The sequence below is a fragment of the Mustelus asterias genome, chromosome 24, assembly GCF_964213995.1.
Source record: "Mustelus asterias chromosome 24, sMusAst1.hap1.1, whole genome shotgun sequence".
Taxonomy (NCBI): domain Eukaryota; kingdom Metazoa; phylum Chordata; class Chondrichthyes; order Carcharhiniformes; family Triakidae; genus Mustelus; species Mustelus asterias.
In genome coordinates, this window is record NC_135824.1 from 23,370,375 (window position 1) to 23,387,129 (window position 16,755).

Consider the following 16,755-nt stretch of genomic DNA (forward strand, 5'->3'; position numbering starts at 1 on the left):
CCCATGTCCTGGGAGCCTGCTCAGCTCCCCACCCTTTTTCCTGCATCAGTAACACCTAGACGTCAGTGGGTTTCAGCCATTTTCCTGAAGTACTCTGAGTTTTCCCTACTTAATCCTAACCCACGCTCCCATATTAAAATTCCTGCTAGGACACTCCAAGATGTAAACGGTTAAGGAAAAATCAGGGACAAAAGCAATGAATAAATGTTCACCCAGCTATAATGTTAAATGTTTAGCAAATATTGCACCATAGGTCTTAATGGTTTAACTATTATAATTATATATAATAAAGTATAAAACATATATAAACCTCTCAGTCTAAGACTATAGGGCAGGATTTTCTGCCGCCCCCACCCTACCGCTGCATTTGTCGATGGTGAGAAGGGGCCGTCAATGGGATTTCTCACTGAATCCACCCCCCTGTCGCTGGGAAACCCACGGTGGGGGTGCATTGGCGGTGGGACCGGAAGATCCCGCTGGCGTGACCGGCCAGAAGAACTCACCCATAATTTGCAATCCATTGTACGTAGTGTTTCAACAGCAAATTGTAATATCCGGTTAGAATTCGTGGAGTAAAAACAAATGGAAATCAGAAATATTTTCACTTATTTCAAAAATTCATAATTTCTGTAAAACAGCTGGCTTCGCAGACATATGGATGTGTTTTGACAGATTAACCTAAATGCCAAGTAGGCATCTCAAGTTGGATACATCCTTTTGCAAGAAGGGCTGACTTTACAAGATGCCTGTTAAGGGCAGTGGGACAAATAATATTTGACATAGAGGCCAGCTACAAATTGCTACAAGTGAAAAATGCATTCAGCAATCCAGAGTTTAATGTAATGACTGTGTTGTTACAGTATACATTAAACTGTTAGTCCTGCCTTCGTATAGGTCAGTGGTATTTAACCTGTGGCCCATGGATCATTAGTATTTCACAAATCTTTTCTATTAGCCTGCAAGTCATGGTAGTATTCCTGGTTTTGCAATCTCTTGCAACCCTCTGTCCGTTCCTTTCCCTGTTTTAGTCCAGTTTTTCCTCCTATTAAATACTTCACAGCCTGAAAAGGTTGTCTGCAATGGCACTAAGTAAATTTAAAGCAAGCTCTGCTGTCTACATATGCATTGAATTATTTTTATGCCACGAGCATCACGTGCTTGCATTTAGCAGGATCGAACTGGCTCTCTTTGCTGTTTTCTCACTGATGGATTTAAGATCTATCCACCAATATAGGAGCAGGAGTGCAAGCAGACCTTTCCAAATTACCAGCTGCATTAAAGTAAAATAAGCAAAGCCAGGGACATATATTTTTTAAACCGTACAGCGTATAGGCAGCAGGCCCTAAGGCTTTCCCAGTTGCCATCTAAAAAGTAAGAGATGCTAAGTTAATCTTTAACCGTTGTTTGGCAAAATCTTGTCTTGGACTTGTGATTCTTAGCAATTCCACAAATTATTTTACCTACCACATAGCCGTGCTCACCTGACCAGAGCTGTATAAGAGTGTCCTGATGAAAGTCACATATATAATTTCATTCCTCCCTGATCGACATTGCTTAGCATCTCCCCCAGCAACCAGATGAGACTGGGAATTCACAGGAATTGGTGATCAAGCCCGTGCCCCATTACTGTGGCAGTTTGCTAAGTGATCCAATATGTCACAGTACTCTTAGCGCAACTTTTTAAAAAAAGCTATTGTGTGATCATTTCCTAAGTTAAAGTGTTTAAATGAGTGTGCTACTTGTATCCAAATTGTTATAAAAGTTAAGACATTTTTAACTTTTATCTCATGATTAGAATTGTCACAAAATTCCTCACGAAAAAGTTTTACATTTTATCGCATGCCTCCTTACTCACTGAAACTTTAATCTTATAAAATGCTGAATTTTAACTCAAAGCAGTCATAATTTAAGAACAAATCCAAAATTACTGGATAATTGGAATGCACAGGAGGGCATACAAGTGAATAAATATCACATTTAATTTTGGCCTTTACCCTGACAATATATTTCTAACTTAACCTATTGCATTTCCTTCAAAGCAAAACATTTCATATAAAGTATTAAGCTCCAAGCCCAGTGCATTAATTTACTAGCATACTCCATCACAGAGTGGCGCGATGTAGATTTATACTAAATTTCATTCTTGGTGAATTCCTGGTCTCAGTCAGGTAGCCAGCAGGGAAAAGGGTAAAGTCAGATAGAAAATGAGTCTATGCTGCTTTTGCATATTTCTTAGTGAATGGTTATCTGTATAATTGTTTGAACGGCTTCGGCACAAGTCTGTTCGCGGTTGGGCCCAAAGAAGGGAAGAAGTATAACAAGCTGAGCAATAAATAGCACAAAAGCAAAGGGTCTCTATGGGGAAAACACATCCATGCATGCTAGTCAAGATTAGCCATTGCGAGATAATGTTATTGGCATGATAATCCATATCAACAGAACAATCAGTATTGTATCAAAATAATTCAAAAAATAAGAAACGGTCAACAAAATACCCAAGACAAGACATTACTATCACTTATTTTATGGCTCCTATGATGTCAATCCCTGTATTAAAAAAACTACAGTAATGTGAGTTATATAACACATGTATAATGTGTTATATAATTCTGATTAACGTTTTTTTAAAGAAATGAAAAATTGCCTTTGGATCATAACCTTTAACCTCCACAACTTTCAGCCACTTTTTCCCTGTCCATCTTGCACTTCTGTTCAAAGCAGGTGCCACAAAACAACCCGTAAGTGAAATTTTAAAAAATTAAAGCATCATTGCATAATAAAATGTGCTCAACACACGTTAGCATTAATATGCAGCGCATAAATTATATTTTGTTTGTAGGGTTTTACTCAATAACAAATTAGATTTATGGTACAGGGATAGTGAAACTTTTACCTTGTCAATTTCTTTCCCTTATTTGCTGAACTCGGCCTGCTTCGCTGTGTGTTTTTCAATCCAACCTTATTTTTGTTCTGAAATACACAAAGAAAAAAACTACAATTAGCCTTACCAAATGGTTGTTACTTCAACGTAGATCTCACCTTGTACAAGCTAAGTTTTTTCATTTTTTTGGTTAAGTTGTTTGTACGTGGGATGTGAGAGTCTCTCAGCGTTTGTTGCCTATCGCTATTAACTGATGGTGAATCAACTTTTTGAACCACTGCCATCCATGTGTTGCAGATATACCCACATTGGTGTAAGGAAGGGAGTTCCATGATTGTATGGTGGCAGTTAAAGTGAAAATTAAAATACATTCAAAAAGTCTCAAAGGGAAGTCTCACTAGATAGAAACAGCGCAAAATAGGAAGTATAAAGGCACCTTAACCCTCACGAGACTTAGTTGACTACTTATTGACAATTGCTCTCTTTGATTACCTATAGTAAGAGGTCTGAACACCAGGTTAAAGTCCAACAGGTTTATTTGGTAGCACGAGCTTTCGGAGTGCTGCCCCTTCATCAGGTGAGTTTTGATTATCCATAGCTTTGCTTAATCATTTAAATTCAAATACGTAATTTAATCAAGGCATTCTAGAAACATTCATTGCATGAAATTGTATAGCATATCATATACTTGTTTAATACAATGAAGCCACTTTTAAACTGATCATTAGGACCTTCTTTTTCTGAGGACAAAAACTCCCTAATGAGGTGCCTGCTTCAATTCACAATAAAATTTGACTGTGTGGTGAAACCATGATCAGGCAGGTGATGAGTCTAGCCCATTGCACTTGGGGTGTGCTGACGCCTGCAACGATGGTTTGCCCATGCTAGGGTAGAGTAAAGGATCAGGGTAGCCATCTCAGCCTTTTGGCTCAGATGAAGCGTTAGATCAAGCCCAGGATGGGATGCAATGGCTCATGCTGTCAGCTTGGATCATGTTTGATCGAGCCCAAGGTGGGGTGCACTGTCTCATCTTGTCAGCTTGGATCTTGTTTGTCCCTTATGTGGGGACTATAAATTGGAATCAATTTGAATTGGGTTTTTTGGTTAGAATGAAAGTACCGAAAGGTACCCAAAAAAAAGTGATTGCGGCAATAGATTGAACCCATTAAAAATGGACAATTAAAAAAAAAATAATGGGATGTGACATCGTTAGAAAAGCAGCATTTATTGCCTATCCTTAACTGTCCTTGAGAAAGTGATGGTGAGCAGTCTGCTTGAACCACTGCAGTCTGTGGTGAAGGTCCTCCCACAGTTGTTGGAAGGTTCCAGGGTTTTGACCCAGCAACAGTAAAGGAACAGTGATATAGTTCCAAGACAGGATGGTGTGTAAATTTGGAGGGAAGCTTGGAAATGGCAGTGTTCCTATGTGCCTACTGCCTTTATCTAAGGTGATAGTGGTTGGGGGCTTGGGAGATGCTCTTGAAGAAGCTTTGGCAATGTGCTGCAGTGCATCCTGCAGGTGGCACACACTACAACTACATTGCACTGATGCTGGAGTGAATGAACATTTAAGGTTGTGGTGTGCTGATCAAGTGAACGGTTTTGATTTGCCATGGGTGAGTTCAAGCTTCTTGAGTGTTGTTGAGTATCACTGCCATCTTTTGATAAGTCTCACATACTCAGCTGTTAGAAGCAAATGTTTTCCAAAGTATATTTTATCCAGTGCGAATAAATGTTTCACAAAGCAAAGGTATTTTGATAGAGTTACAAACATGGCAAGACAAGATTGTACTGATTTTGTGTAAAAGATATTTTAAAGTCACTCTCCCTCCTCTCCCTTCAAAACACAACCTCGATCATAGCAAAACCATGCATGCTACATGGCCTCTCCCATGGCTACAAAACTCTGAAACGGGCTGATAGGAAGTGCACAAAAGTAGTTAGAATCAGTATTTCCCAACAATTCCATTCTGTGTTAAATATTTGCCTTGATGGCTCAAATTGAAAATTCAGCATGGAGAGAATTTCTAAGCAAACTGCGTTTTTAAAAAAAATATCCATAACCCTGAAAAGGGGCAGCATAGTGGCACAGTGGTTAGCGCTGCTGCCTCACAGCACCAAGGACCTGGGTTCAATTCTGGCCTCGGGTGACTGTTTGTGTGGAGTTTGCACATTCTCCCCATGTCTGCGTGGGTTTCCTCTGGGTGCCCTGGTTTCCTCCCACAGTCCAAAAATGTGCGGATTAGGTTGATTGGCCATGATAAATTGCCCCTTAATGTCAGGGGGATTAGGAGGGTAAATATGTGGGGTTACGGGGATGGGACGTGGGTGGGACTGTTGTCGGTGCAGGCTCGATGGGCCAAACAGTCTCCTTCTGCCCTACAGATTCTATGATTCTATGAAAAGGGGCGAGTCCTATTCTGACCATCTGGAAGGGTTGCTGCAGCTGTCAACTCGTAACTTGGGGGGAATCATGTAACTCATGCTTCTGTTATTTCCCCAGTGGTCTGATTACATGCAAGACTGAAGGATAACTTATTTTAACTTGCAACATACAAATTAGGAGAAGTCAAGCACGTGGCCACTCGAGTCTGCTCTGTTATGCAATAAGATTGTGGCTGATTTGACTGTAACCTCGACCCCACATTCCTGCCTATCCCAATAACCTTTCACCCCTTCCTTATCAAGAAATCATCTGACCTGCCTTTCAAAGACTCTGCTTCCACCAACTTTTGAGGAAGAAAATGCCAAAGACTCACGACTCTCTGAGAAAAGATTTCTCCAAATCTCTCTTAAATGCTATGCCTTATTTTTAAAAAGTGACTCCCTTGTTCTCGATTCTCCCACAAGAGGAAATATCTTTTCCACATCTACCCTGTCAAGACCCCTCAGGATCTTAAAGGTTTCAATTAAATTGGCCAAAGCTAAAAAACATGTTTTTCAGTAAAAAATAAAATGCCATGTTAGTTTATAAAATGGCAGTAATTCTTGGCAAAAAGATGCAAAAATGTTCTTGTTACCTTGAAAGCAGGCTATGCACACACAGCAAGATTAGAAAGTATGTCAGTTCAGTCGCCTTGGAAATCAATTTGATATTTTTTTTTAAAAATTAAGAAATCCTTGAGAGAGGGCCAGGATAACACTGTCACATAGGTGTGGAAATCCAAAAAAAATCAGGAATTTTAACCCAATTTTAACCTTCCCAAAGTAATAGGCAATTTTGAGAAAGGTGCAAGTCCTTACAGGGAAATCATATATTAGCGAATGCAGTCCTTCGCAGTGGGAAGCATAACGGCTGGGCCCACTTAATCGCAGGAGAGTTTCCCACTGGTGGCAAAACATTTCTCAATTAAGTCGGAGGGCATAAGGGGGTGACATGGGATTCCCAGCCTTTGGTGTCATTATGTCAATTAGACTCATTAATGCACCAATTGACACCCATAATCCCTGACCCCACCATAATTTATTGGTGGGGCAGGGATTAAATGGGAAACCTGGGTTTGCCAGCAGCCAACCAGCAGGAGTGGGAGGTCTCCCTTGTAGTCAGGTACTCTGTATTATTTGCTGAAATTTTATTTTAACAGTTTGTACCGGTTAGATCAGAACCAGTGTGGCCTTTTAAAAGACTGGAAAAAAGACTTGATTTGATTTTTTTTCAGGTGGTTAGCTTTACTTATAGAATCATAGAATCCTACAGTGCAGAAAGAGGCTATTCGGCCCCATCGAGTCTGCACCAACCACAATCCCACCCAGGCCCTATCCACATATCCCTACATATTTACCCACTCACCCCTCTAACCTATGCATCCTGGGACACTAAGGGGCAATTTAGAATGGTCTAACCCGCACATCTTTGGACTGTGGGAGGAAACCGGAGCACCCGGAGGAAACCCACGCAGACACAGGGAGAATGTGCAAACTCCACACAGACAGCGACCCGAGCCGGGATTTGAACCCAGGTCCCTGGAGCTGTGAAGCAGCAGTGTTAACCACTGTGCTACGGTGCCGCCCTATGTATTGTGCTTTAGCGAATGTAAAAAATAGTGAGAAAAAAAATCTTGAACCTCAATCAGCCGCAACATATCCCCCTTCTCACAGCATCTTTCCACGTAAATGCAAGAGGCGTAACATCTCACCATCCAAGGCCCCGAACACTCCTTCCAGGTGAAGCAATGATTTACTTGTGCTTCTTTAAATTTAGTCTCCTAAACTTGATGCTCACGATGCGGTCTCCTCTGCATGGGGAGGACTAAATGCAGATTGCTTTGCAGAACACTTCCGTTCAATCCGCAAGCATGACACTGAGCTTCTTGGGGGCCTGTCATTTTAATCCTCCACCTCGCTCTCAAGCTGACATCTCTATCCTTGGCCTGCTGCAGTGAAGCTCAACATAAAACTGAGGATCAGCACCTCACTTTTTGATTAGGCACTTTTACAGCCGTCTGGACTCAACTATTTGAGTTCAATAATTACAGACTGCAAATTCTGCACCAACATTTGTTTCCTTTCTTTGCATGTTTCGGTATTCTGTTAACACTGTTTTCATACAGGGGCACACCTGCTCTAGACACATTTTTGTTTCTTCATGTCTTTTCCCGCCCCATCACCATTCCCTTTGGTTCTGTCGGACTAACTCTTCTGTCATTAAATTTCAACTGCCTTCCAAACCATTACAGGCCTTCCGGTTGTCTTTGTCCCACCCACCCTTTGCTCAAAACCTTTTACATCTCTAACTTTTCCTAGCTCTGAACAAAGATCATTGACAAAAACGTTAGCTCGGTTTCTCTCGCCACAGATGCTGATTGACCAACTGAGTATTTCCTGTATTTTCTATTTTTATTTCAGAGTTAAAACAATCTGTCTGCCTTGCTACTGGAGAAATTTATTTTAAAAACTCATTCTCTGGTTGAAAGCCAGGTACAAAAATGCTAATTAAATACTTACAATTCCACATTTAATTGCAATTGTAGTTGGTGATATATATTTGCAATTGAATAAATTTAAATTTATAATTGGATATATATTTACAATAAATATATATATTTTAATGTATTAGATATATTTATATCCAAACTATATTTTATGTAATTTGAAATACTTCGGTCTTATATATAACTGCATTGCCAGGATTTTACAGCCTGCCAGGTGTGTCTTCCACTCCACCAGGTGGACATGGCAGGCCATTTAAATTGCCACTGACTTTGGGGGATTGTAATATCTTGCCAGGCGGGAGGGGTCATAAAATCCTGGCCCAGATTTTTCTATAACACATATTTAATGTATCTTTTGTTATGTGTTTCTTTACATCACCTACTGTATTCCTCTTGCAGAATGCCATACCAGAGAAAAGCTGCCTTTATTTATGTAACAGCAATGCACAAATACCCAATCTTTATTTTATCACAGGATTAGTATTTTAACAGCCATTGACAGCAGGTTGGAGTAGGAGTTTTAAATGCGTGTCTGTGTAGTCTATTCATGGAGAAACTTGAGCATCATAGGCATTGAGACAGGATTACCTGCTGATTTTGGAGCCTCAAGAATGATTGCCTATTGTCACTACAAATATTATTCTCAGATATTCATGACCACCGTTCAATCATTGAATACATTATGGAGTTGTTTTCTTACACAGTTACAAGAAGATACTGAAATGTTTAAATTATAGCAGAGTGAGTACGAAACAATACTGATTCTCTCACATTATTAATAGTACTTTTACATGGAATTTGTTTTATTTGTTCTTGTGATGTGCATGTCACTGGCAAGGCCAGCGTTTATTGCCCATCCGTAAGTGCCCTTGAGAAGTTGTTGTGAGCTGCCTTCTCGAACCACTATGGTCCATATAGCATTGGTACATCCACAATGCTTTCTGCAGCGGTTTGATGCATCTGAGGCCATTTCAGACAGCAATTAAGAGTGAAATACATGGCTGTTAGTCTGGAGTCACATGGAGGCCAGACCTGATAAGGATGACAGATTTCCTTTCCTAGGACATTAGTGAACCAGATGGGCTTTTACAACAATCGTCATCATTAGACTTTTACTTCCAATTTTTTTTTGTTTCAAATTCCACCACCTGCCATGGTGGGATTCGAACCCAGGTCCCCAGAGTATTACACTGGTCTCTGGAATACCAGTCCAGCAACAATTACCACTGGAGGGAGCTGAGCAAGGACTTACTCTGGCAGAGCAACAGGATCATTCATCCACTTCCTGCACTGCGTGGTGCCTCTGGCGCGGTTGCCAGTTGCGCTGACCTCCTAGGTAACAACCTTCCAGGCTGGAGAGGTGAGGCTTGTGCGCGTCCTGCAGCCCTCCCTTGGATAGAGGATATGCCTCTGTGTGTGGACTCCCTGAATCAAGGCCTTGGGGTCACGGTGGTCGAATAGGAGGGTGCAGACTTCTTGAGGTTGCGAGCCTTTTGCCTCTGGGTTCCAGATTTCTTACACAGTCTTGTGGGGTTAGGTGGGCTCTGGAAAGAGTGATAGGAGTGTTCTGGACTGACGTTTACATGTGATGCACAGACCTTTGAACCTGCTAGTTGATGGTGGGCAGGTGAATCAGCTCCTGACTGCCAGGTAATTTGGAGAAAGGCCTGCCTGTGCATAATTAACGAGGCTCCAAGCATGGAATCGGGCGCGAGTTCACACCATTCCAGCCAGTAGGAATATTGCCACCGGAACTGCCTGCCACCGAACTTAGAAAAAACATGGAGAATTCCACCCATTGTGTCAGAAGACAGGTTGTGTACTAGTGGTTAACATTCACCTTATCTCACTATAGGAATTTTACTATTACATTCATAGCAGTCCACATACCTTATCTTTGCTTTCAATGTTTTAACAGCTCAAAATACTGATTTGCATCAAGAAATGATTAATGATAAGATATCAACTACCATGATTTTCCCCAGTAACGCAGTATTGGACCACACAAATGAGGAAGGCACCAGGTTATAACCTCAGTCTGTATTGAATGAGTCACTCTCAGGAAGGATAACAGCGCGAGTCTTCACAATTAGTAGCACTCTGAGTCAGAAGTTTGTAGGTTGAAGTCCCACTCCAGAAACTCAAGCACAAAATCTAGGCCAGCACTGACGTAGGTGCTGTCTTTCAAATGAGATGCTAAACCTGTCTGCCCTCCCAGGTGTACCAGAAAGATTGCTTGGTGCTATTTTGAAGAATAGCAGGTGAGTCCTTGTCAGTATTTATCCATCAACCAACATCAATTAAAATGAGTTACCTGATTATTATTGCATTGGTGTTCGTGGGACTTTGCGTGATTCCAACATTACAACAATGACTTCACTTCAAAAGTACTGCATTGGCTGTAAAAATGTCCCGAGGTCATGAAAGGTGCTATATAAATACAAATCTTTCTTTGTTAATATATTTGGTCTAGAAAAGGCTAAGAAAGCAACTGAAGTTCTTTGTTGGATAATAAATCCTGCTGGGAGGTATAGAGCTACATTAGGTTAAAAACAGGACTGGATTCAGAGGAACACACCAAGTACCAGAAGGTCACTTCTTCTGTCTTAAGTGACATCTTCAGGAAAGCAATGAATAAATGCATTTGTATTTATTTAAGACCTTATCACATCACTCAGGACCTGGCAAGGTGATTTGCATACAATGAACCTATTTTGAATTGGGGGAAAAGGTGAGCAAAGTTTTAAAAAAACTTAAATCGATAAAGTCACAATATTGCAAATGTATTCAATTTAATGGCATTACCATTTTAGGCTCTTTTCAGTAAGCCTCAATGATTGTTGTATGCAATCAACTTTATTCACAAGCCAGCATAAACACAAATATGAATTTCAACATTGGGATTCTGATATTTTGTAAAATTTGGGGCAATTCAGGCCAAGCAAAATACTTAAATCTCAGATTTGAATTTTCTGTATATTTGCACTGGTTTTTCAAAATGGAAAATAGGATAATCAAATGAGTGGAGCAGTTTGCATACTGTGCTCTAAATGTATTCACATTTCTGCTATAAATACAGCAACAGAAACAGGCGCCCACTAGCAATGCTAGCACAGCTTTTTTTTACTTCCTATTTTTGTAAATTATTTTTCTCCTGCTTTGGTCAGTCAACTTTTTTTCCCCCCTTATCAGTTGTCTCCCTGGACAACCTGGTTCAAATTAAAAACTATCCATTTCGGAAACTTGAATTTATATCATCCCTTTAAGGTCAAAGCCCTTTGCCTAGGCAGGGAGAAAACGCATGCCAACCCAAAGGAGGAGAGATAGGAAAGGTGACCAAAAACTTAATCAAGGTGATATACGTTGAGGAAAGTCTTAAAGGAAGTAATGGAACTGGGCAGGTGGAAAAAGTTTAGGGAAGGAATCTGAAAGAGCACGGTCAAGATAACGGAAAAGCCAGCAATGGAACAAAAGGAGTCAGGGTAGGGGGAATAGAGGTTGTAGAACAGAAGGAGTTATGGTGGTACAGAGGGGCAAGGCCATGAAGGAATGTAAAAATAAATACAAAAATTAAAACTTGAGATATTGTTACCAGTTTATAACTTCAAACGCGCAGTACCAATGATTTCCACACCATATTATGTTACCCAACCAGAATCCTTTGGAAAGACATTTTTGGGGAACCAAATTCTTTCACTCAAATTGATGATTAATTGAGCGGTAGAAGATTCCAGTTCTGACCAGTGGCTTTATGTTCCCAGAGTCTAGTACGTTGGTAAGCAGTTTAGATGGGCAGACTACCAAACCATACCGTGGTTATGGAATTGTTGTAGCCCATTGAAAAGGGAACTTGATATGAGCGAACAGGACATCTCCAGCTGTGGAAGGTTAAGTTGTTATTTAGCTGGGATGGTGATTAGCAATAGGCTACTAAGGTCTCCTTAAGCCTTGCTTAATTGTCTTGGGAGGTTAGAAAGCATTTTGGAGTTTATTTGTGCCCCTTTCAGAAGGTTAAAGAGGGGTTAAAGAGTGGCTAACTGGTGTATATGGTTATACCGTACCTGAATGGGCTGGGTTTATTGGACTTGGATGGTGTTTCCTTTCCTTTTCTTATATCAGTATGTAAAAGAAAGGCAGAAGTAAAGGAAAATCTATTTAAAAAGTTTGTGTCTCATTTCAACACACACTTTAAGTTTTTCCAAATCTTTAACAACTCATCACATTTACTATTGAGAAGAATCATATTTACTTTAAAATACCATGCCAGCTCTCAGATTAAATTACATTTATTTCCAGACCTAATGCGTTTGATTTACAATCTCTGAAAAAGCTCAGCAAACATCTATGTCATTACCTTTGTTACTTTATTTTCAAAAGGTGCTCCATCAGAAGAAACAACTTCTCTGGAAAGTAAAAGAGTTGTGCATTAATACATATTGTTCAACTGGGTTAATGTTCTCTATTATTGTTAAATATATCAGTAAAATCTGATTCAAATACCAAGCAACCATATGTTGTGACTCATTCCTGTAGATGTCATCCTGCACAGGACGGATGATACTAAATGCAAGTCGGCATGCTAGTTGTAGTCAGTGAATCTTACTGTATTCAATTACACATCAATCTGATATCTCAAGCACTTCACTCTCAACTTTAAAATCACTGTTTATTTTTGAGTTCACGCTTCTGCGTCACTCAAATTCATTTTCCTTGGGTTGGATAACTTTAGTTAGGTCAGAATTGGACTCATGGGTTGCACATCATGTGAAAGTTAAGGTCTATATCTCAGGAGATAGAAAAGTAAACTTACCACCATCTGGTTTCTGCATTCAAATGTCACCTCTTATTAGCTGAACATAAAACAGCACCTTAACAGTGAACTCAAGTCACACAATCGAATCTAAAGGCTGGTCTATGGTGATGAGCAGTGTTCAAATACAGAAAACAGGAGAAAGCATATATTAGAAGAGGGATTGATAGCAATGCAGTGGAACGTAACTTTATAAGCGGGCTAGGATGCTGACTTTTTCAAGTTTTCTTCCTTTTTCCGGGTGCACTTGCGTATCAAATCAGTATCCACATCTGTGCCATGGAAGAAGGGTGATGGCACGCTCCAATGTTTCCAACAGTACTGTTTTGAAATCAGCCACTATAAAGTGTGCAACAGCAGATGTGATAAGTCTCTCAATATGAATAAGCACTGAGCCATTATCAGATGAGATACACTGAAGGGCACTGCTGAGATCAGTAATGCAATGTGTGGAGAATTATAAACACGCAAGTCTTTACGCCATAAACTATGTAATTTATGGCATCTGATGTATTAGCTGATGATTTTTCCAAGCACAAGATGGCACTATGACTTCCTATGGTAAATTGTTCAGAGGTTCATGGAAGCTAGACTAAACTTTAATTGTTGTTTTATTAGTTCCTCCTACGCAAGCAACTAAAAAGGTAACATATCATTGTTGTTAGACAATATTAAAACTCAAGCAGCTAACATAAATCGGCAATAAAAACTGAAAATGTCCAGCAGTTCTGACGACATGGTTGAATTTAATGCAGCCCATCACGGAAGAAGTCCTATTTCAATCTTTCTGAGGTGGCAAAACCCCTTCCAGTTAAGTCGGAGAGCGGAACGGGCTGACATGGGATTCCTGGCTGCCAATGGCATGATAGCAACCAGGACCTCTGATTGGCCAGCAGCTGTCTGCGGGCAGGACATTCGTCGCCGGGGACCTGAGTCGCAAGGAAGGCCCAATGGTGGCTACTTCAGTGCTTGAAGGGCACTTGATTCGTGGGGACCTCCTCTACACGACTGCTGGAGGTTCCCTGCTGGTTCTCCGAACGGTTGGTGAGACCCCCGGCAGCCCAACAAAATCCTGGCCCATGTGTGGAGAGAGAAACAGAGTTAACGCTTCAGGCCAATGGCCTTTCACCAGATTGCCTTTTGCTTTTGTAACATAAACCATTTCCTGGTGGAAAAAGAAATGCAAGTCTTTTTATAAGCTGAAAAAATGCAAATTCATCACCTGCCAACACTTGACAAAATCCCTGTTATTCCAAATTAAAAATAAAGCTGGTTTGTGTCTATATAATTAGTGACATGCAGTTGGAGAAATTTGGTGCAAGAAATTTGCATGTAAAAATGTATGTTGATGTAAGATAAGAAAGTGTAACCCAGACAAAGTAACAAAACCGCAAGTGAGACCATTGTTTTTATAACACTTGGTGAGTCAGAGATGAAGGAGGAAAGCTTGTGAAGGAGGGTAAGGAAATGGCAGAAATACTACACAAGTTTTTTGCCTCATTTATCAGAGTGGAAATTGAGACTATTGCTATACATGAGGTGGGTGTGGAACAGTTAGTGGGGACTATTGTTCAGAGATAGCTTGTGAGAAATGACTCAAGTCTAAGGTAGACAAATCACCAACATTTAAATGTGTACAACCTGGATCGCGAAAGAAACTGGGGAATAAACAGTTCCTAAGAACAGTCATATTTGATTCGAAACAGTGGGTGGAATTTTCCCAAAAAATAAGTGTCATAAGGGTGCAAAAATCAGAACGATCGCTACACTTAGTCATTTTTTGGGAGAGTGTGGTGAGTTGCGTGCCAGTTCTGGGAGGACACAGTAAGAGTTTTAACAACACCAGGTTAAAGTCCAACAGGTTTATTTGGTAGCAAATGCCATTAGCTTTCGGAGCGCTGCTCCTTCATCCTGGTTCTGGGAAGGACAGAGCCTTAACATGCTGGTGAGCCTGGCTGCAAAGCAATTGGGTACTGTTTTGAAAGGGCACCCTGATCTCTCAGTACGCTGAAAGACCCTCTCTCTCCCCCCTCAGAGATGGGGATCCTGCATATTTCCCCACCCCCTCCCCAATACTGTTGCCCTCCCAATGGGTTCCCCTTCATGACCCCCGAAATGCCCCACTTTATGCCCCACCCCTTCATGACCCCACTTCATAGTCCCCTATGCACGGCCCACCTTTTCATGACCTCTCCTTCATAGCATCCCCTTCCTGCCCCCCCCCCCCCCCCCGCCCCACATAATTACCACTCAGGCCCCATCCCCTTGGCACAACCCCTGGCACTGCCAAGATGGGCACAACCCAGCCATAACCACAACCACCCGGGGGTTTCAATAACCTCCGAGCCCCCCGGCGTGGCCATCACACCTGGTCCCCGCTAGTGGAGACTAGTGGCGATTCTCGCAGGCTCTCACCACGTCCGAGGTCGGAGGATCCCAGGAGCTGGGAGAATCTGGCATCAACGGGGTAAGCACATTTAAATGCTAGTTTAAATATGCTAATCAACCTTGCACCCTTTCTGGGCGCAATCCAGTTTGCGCCCGTAAAAAGGGACCGGGATGATCGCTAAGTGTTTGGTGCCGGGCACAAAACGTCTTTAGGCCTGCACACAATTTTCCAGGATTGGCACAAGCTGCGCCAAATGTGGCAAGGTCATAAAATGTGGGAGGGTCCCTTGCCACAAGCGTCAAGTAAAACCGGGTGCCCTGGAATTATCGAATCCCGACAGTGCAGAAGTAGGCCATTCGGCCCATCGAGCCTGCATCAACAACAATCCCACCCAGGCCATATCCCCATAACCCCATGTATTTGCTCTGCTAATGGCCCTGGCACTAAAGCCAATCAACCTAACCCGCAAATCTTTGGAGTGTGGGAGGAAACTGGAGCACCCAGAGGAAACCCACACAGACACAGGGTGAACGTGCAAACTCCACACAGACAGTCACCCAAGGCTGGAAGTGAACTCAGGTCCCTGGCAGCAGTTGCTAACCACTCTGCCGCCCCGTGCGCTCCTCTTTGGGCACTCTGACCCACAAAGACACCTCAGTCAGCAATGAATGTCGCTGTGGCATCAGCGCCACCTGTACCTAACGATCCCCATCTCAACCAATACCAGGGTCTGGCTGATTAGGTCTGACAATTCCCACTTCCTTGGTTTGACGGTCTAAGTCTATCTATGTGTATTCTTCCTCCAGGATGCCGCACAAAAGGCTGCTCCATAAGATAAAGGTGCACGGCATTACAGATATGGAAAGAGGATTGTTTAACAAACAGAAAGCGAAGAGTGGGGGTAAATGAGTGTTTTTCTGGCGATCAGTGGTGTGCCTCAGGGATCAGTGTTGGGACTGCAATGGTTTACAAACTACATGGATGATTTGGAGTTGGGGATTTGCTGATGATACCAAATGGGGAGCACATCTCCCTGTGACCAGGGGTGTGAAACATTCCAGAAGGACATCAATAGATAAGACGGATGGGCAATCAAGTGGCAGATGCAGTTCAATATAGAAAATGTGAAGCGCTACATAAAAAACAATATGTTCAAATGGTATGGTTTTGAATGGAGTTGAATAGCAAAGGGATCTTGCTGTGCAGATACATAGATCATTGAAGATAGTAAATTGAATCCTTGGTTTTGTACTTAGAGGCAACAAAAGCAAGAAGACAATGCTGAACATGTGAACACCCAAGTTAAGTTGCAAGTGGATATTATGTATGGTTTTTAGCAACACATTAAAGAGGAGATTTAGAAGTAATAGAAAAGACGGAGTATTATCTCATTAGAATGGTGCTGGGGCTAAAGGGCTAGATTTATGAAGAAAGATTTGAGATACCAGAATGTTCCAGATTTGATCCCTGGTTTATGACGAGTTAGCTGATCTCAGCTGGATTGGGGGTGGATAGTTTATTTAGCTTCAATATCCCTGGTTAAGGAAGGGAAAAGCTTTGTCACAGTATCTATATTACCCAGGAACCCGTGCCCGTAAGGATGTTGGAAAAGGCTTAGCTCTGCTGTAATGGATGCCTCATGGCCATAGAATCTGGTGAGATTCAGTGTTCAGTGACAGAACAATAAAGGCTGTTTTTCAAGATATCGGATTGTTGCTAACATTTGTGGAATAGTCACACCCAT

General features: G+C 41.6%; 1 protein-coding gene across 9 annotated transcripts in view; it reads right to left on the reverse strand.

Annotated features, from left to right (window-relative positions):
• The window catches only part of tex9 (testis expressed 9), a 108,706-nt gene that overhangs the window by 38,007 nt on the left and 53,944 nt on the right, over positions 1 to 16,755 (reverse strand). For 8 of the 9 annotated variants that reach the window (XM_078241451.1, XM_078241450.1, XM_078241452.1 and 5 more), the window contains 2 exons: positions 12,167 to 12,215; positions 2,894 to 2,970 (listed from right to left, as the gene is read on the reverse strand). In XM_078241451.1, the coding sequence (XP_078097577.1) occupies positions 2,894 to 2,970; positions 12,167 to 12,215 (126 nt within the window). Of the gene's footprint in view, positions 1 to 2,893; positions 2,971 to 12,166; positions 12,216 to 16,755 lie in introns of those variants that run through there. The other variant, XM_078241455.1, reaches the window with a different exon arrangement.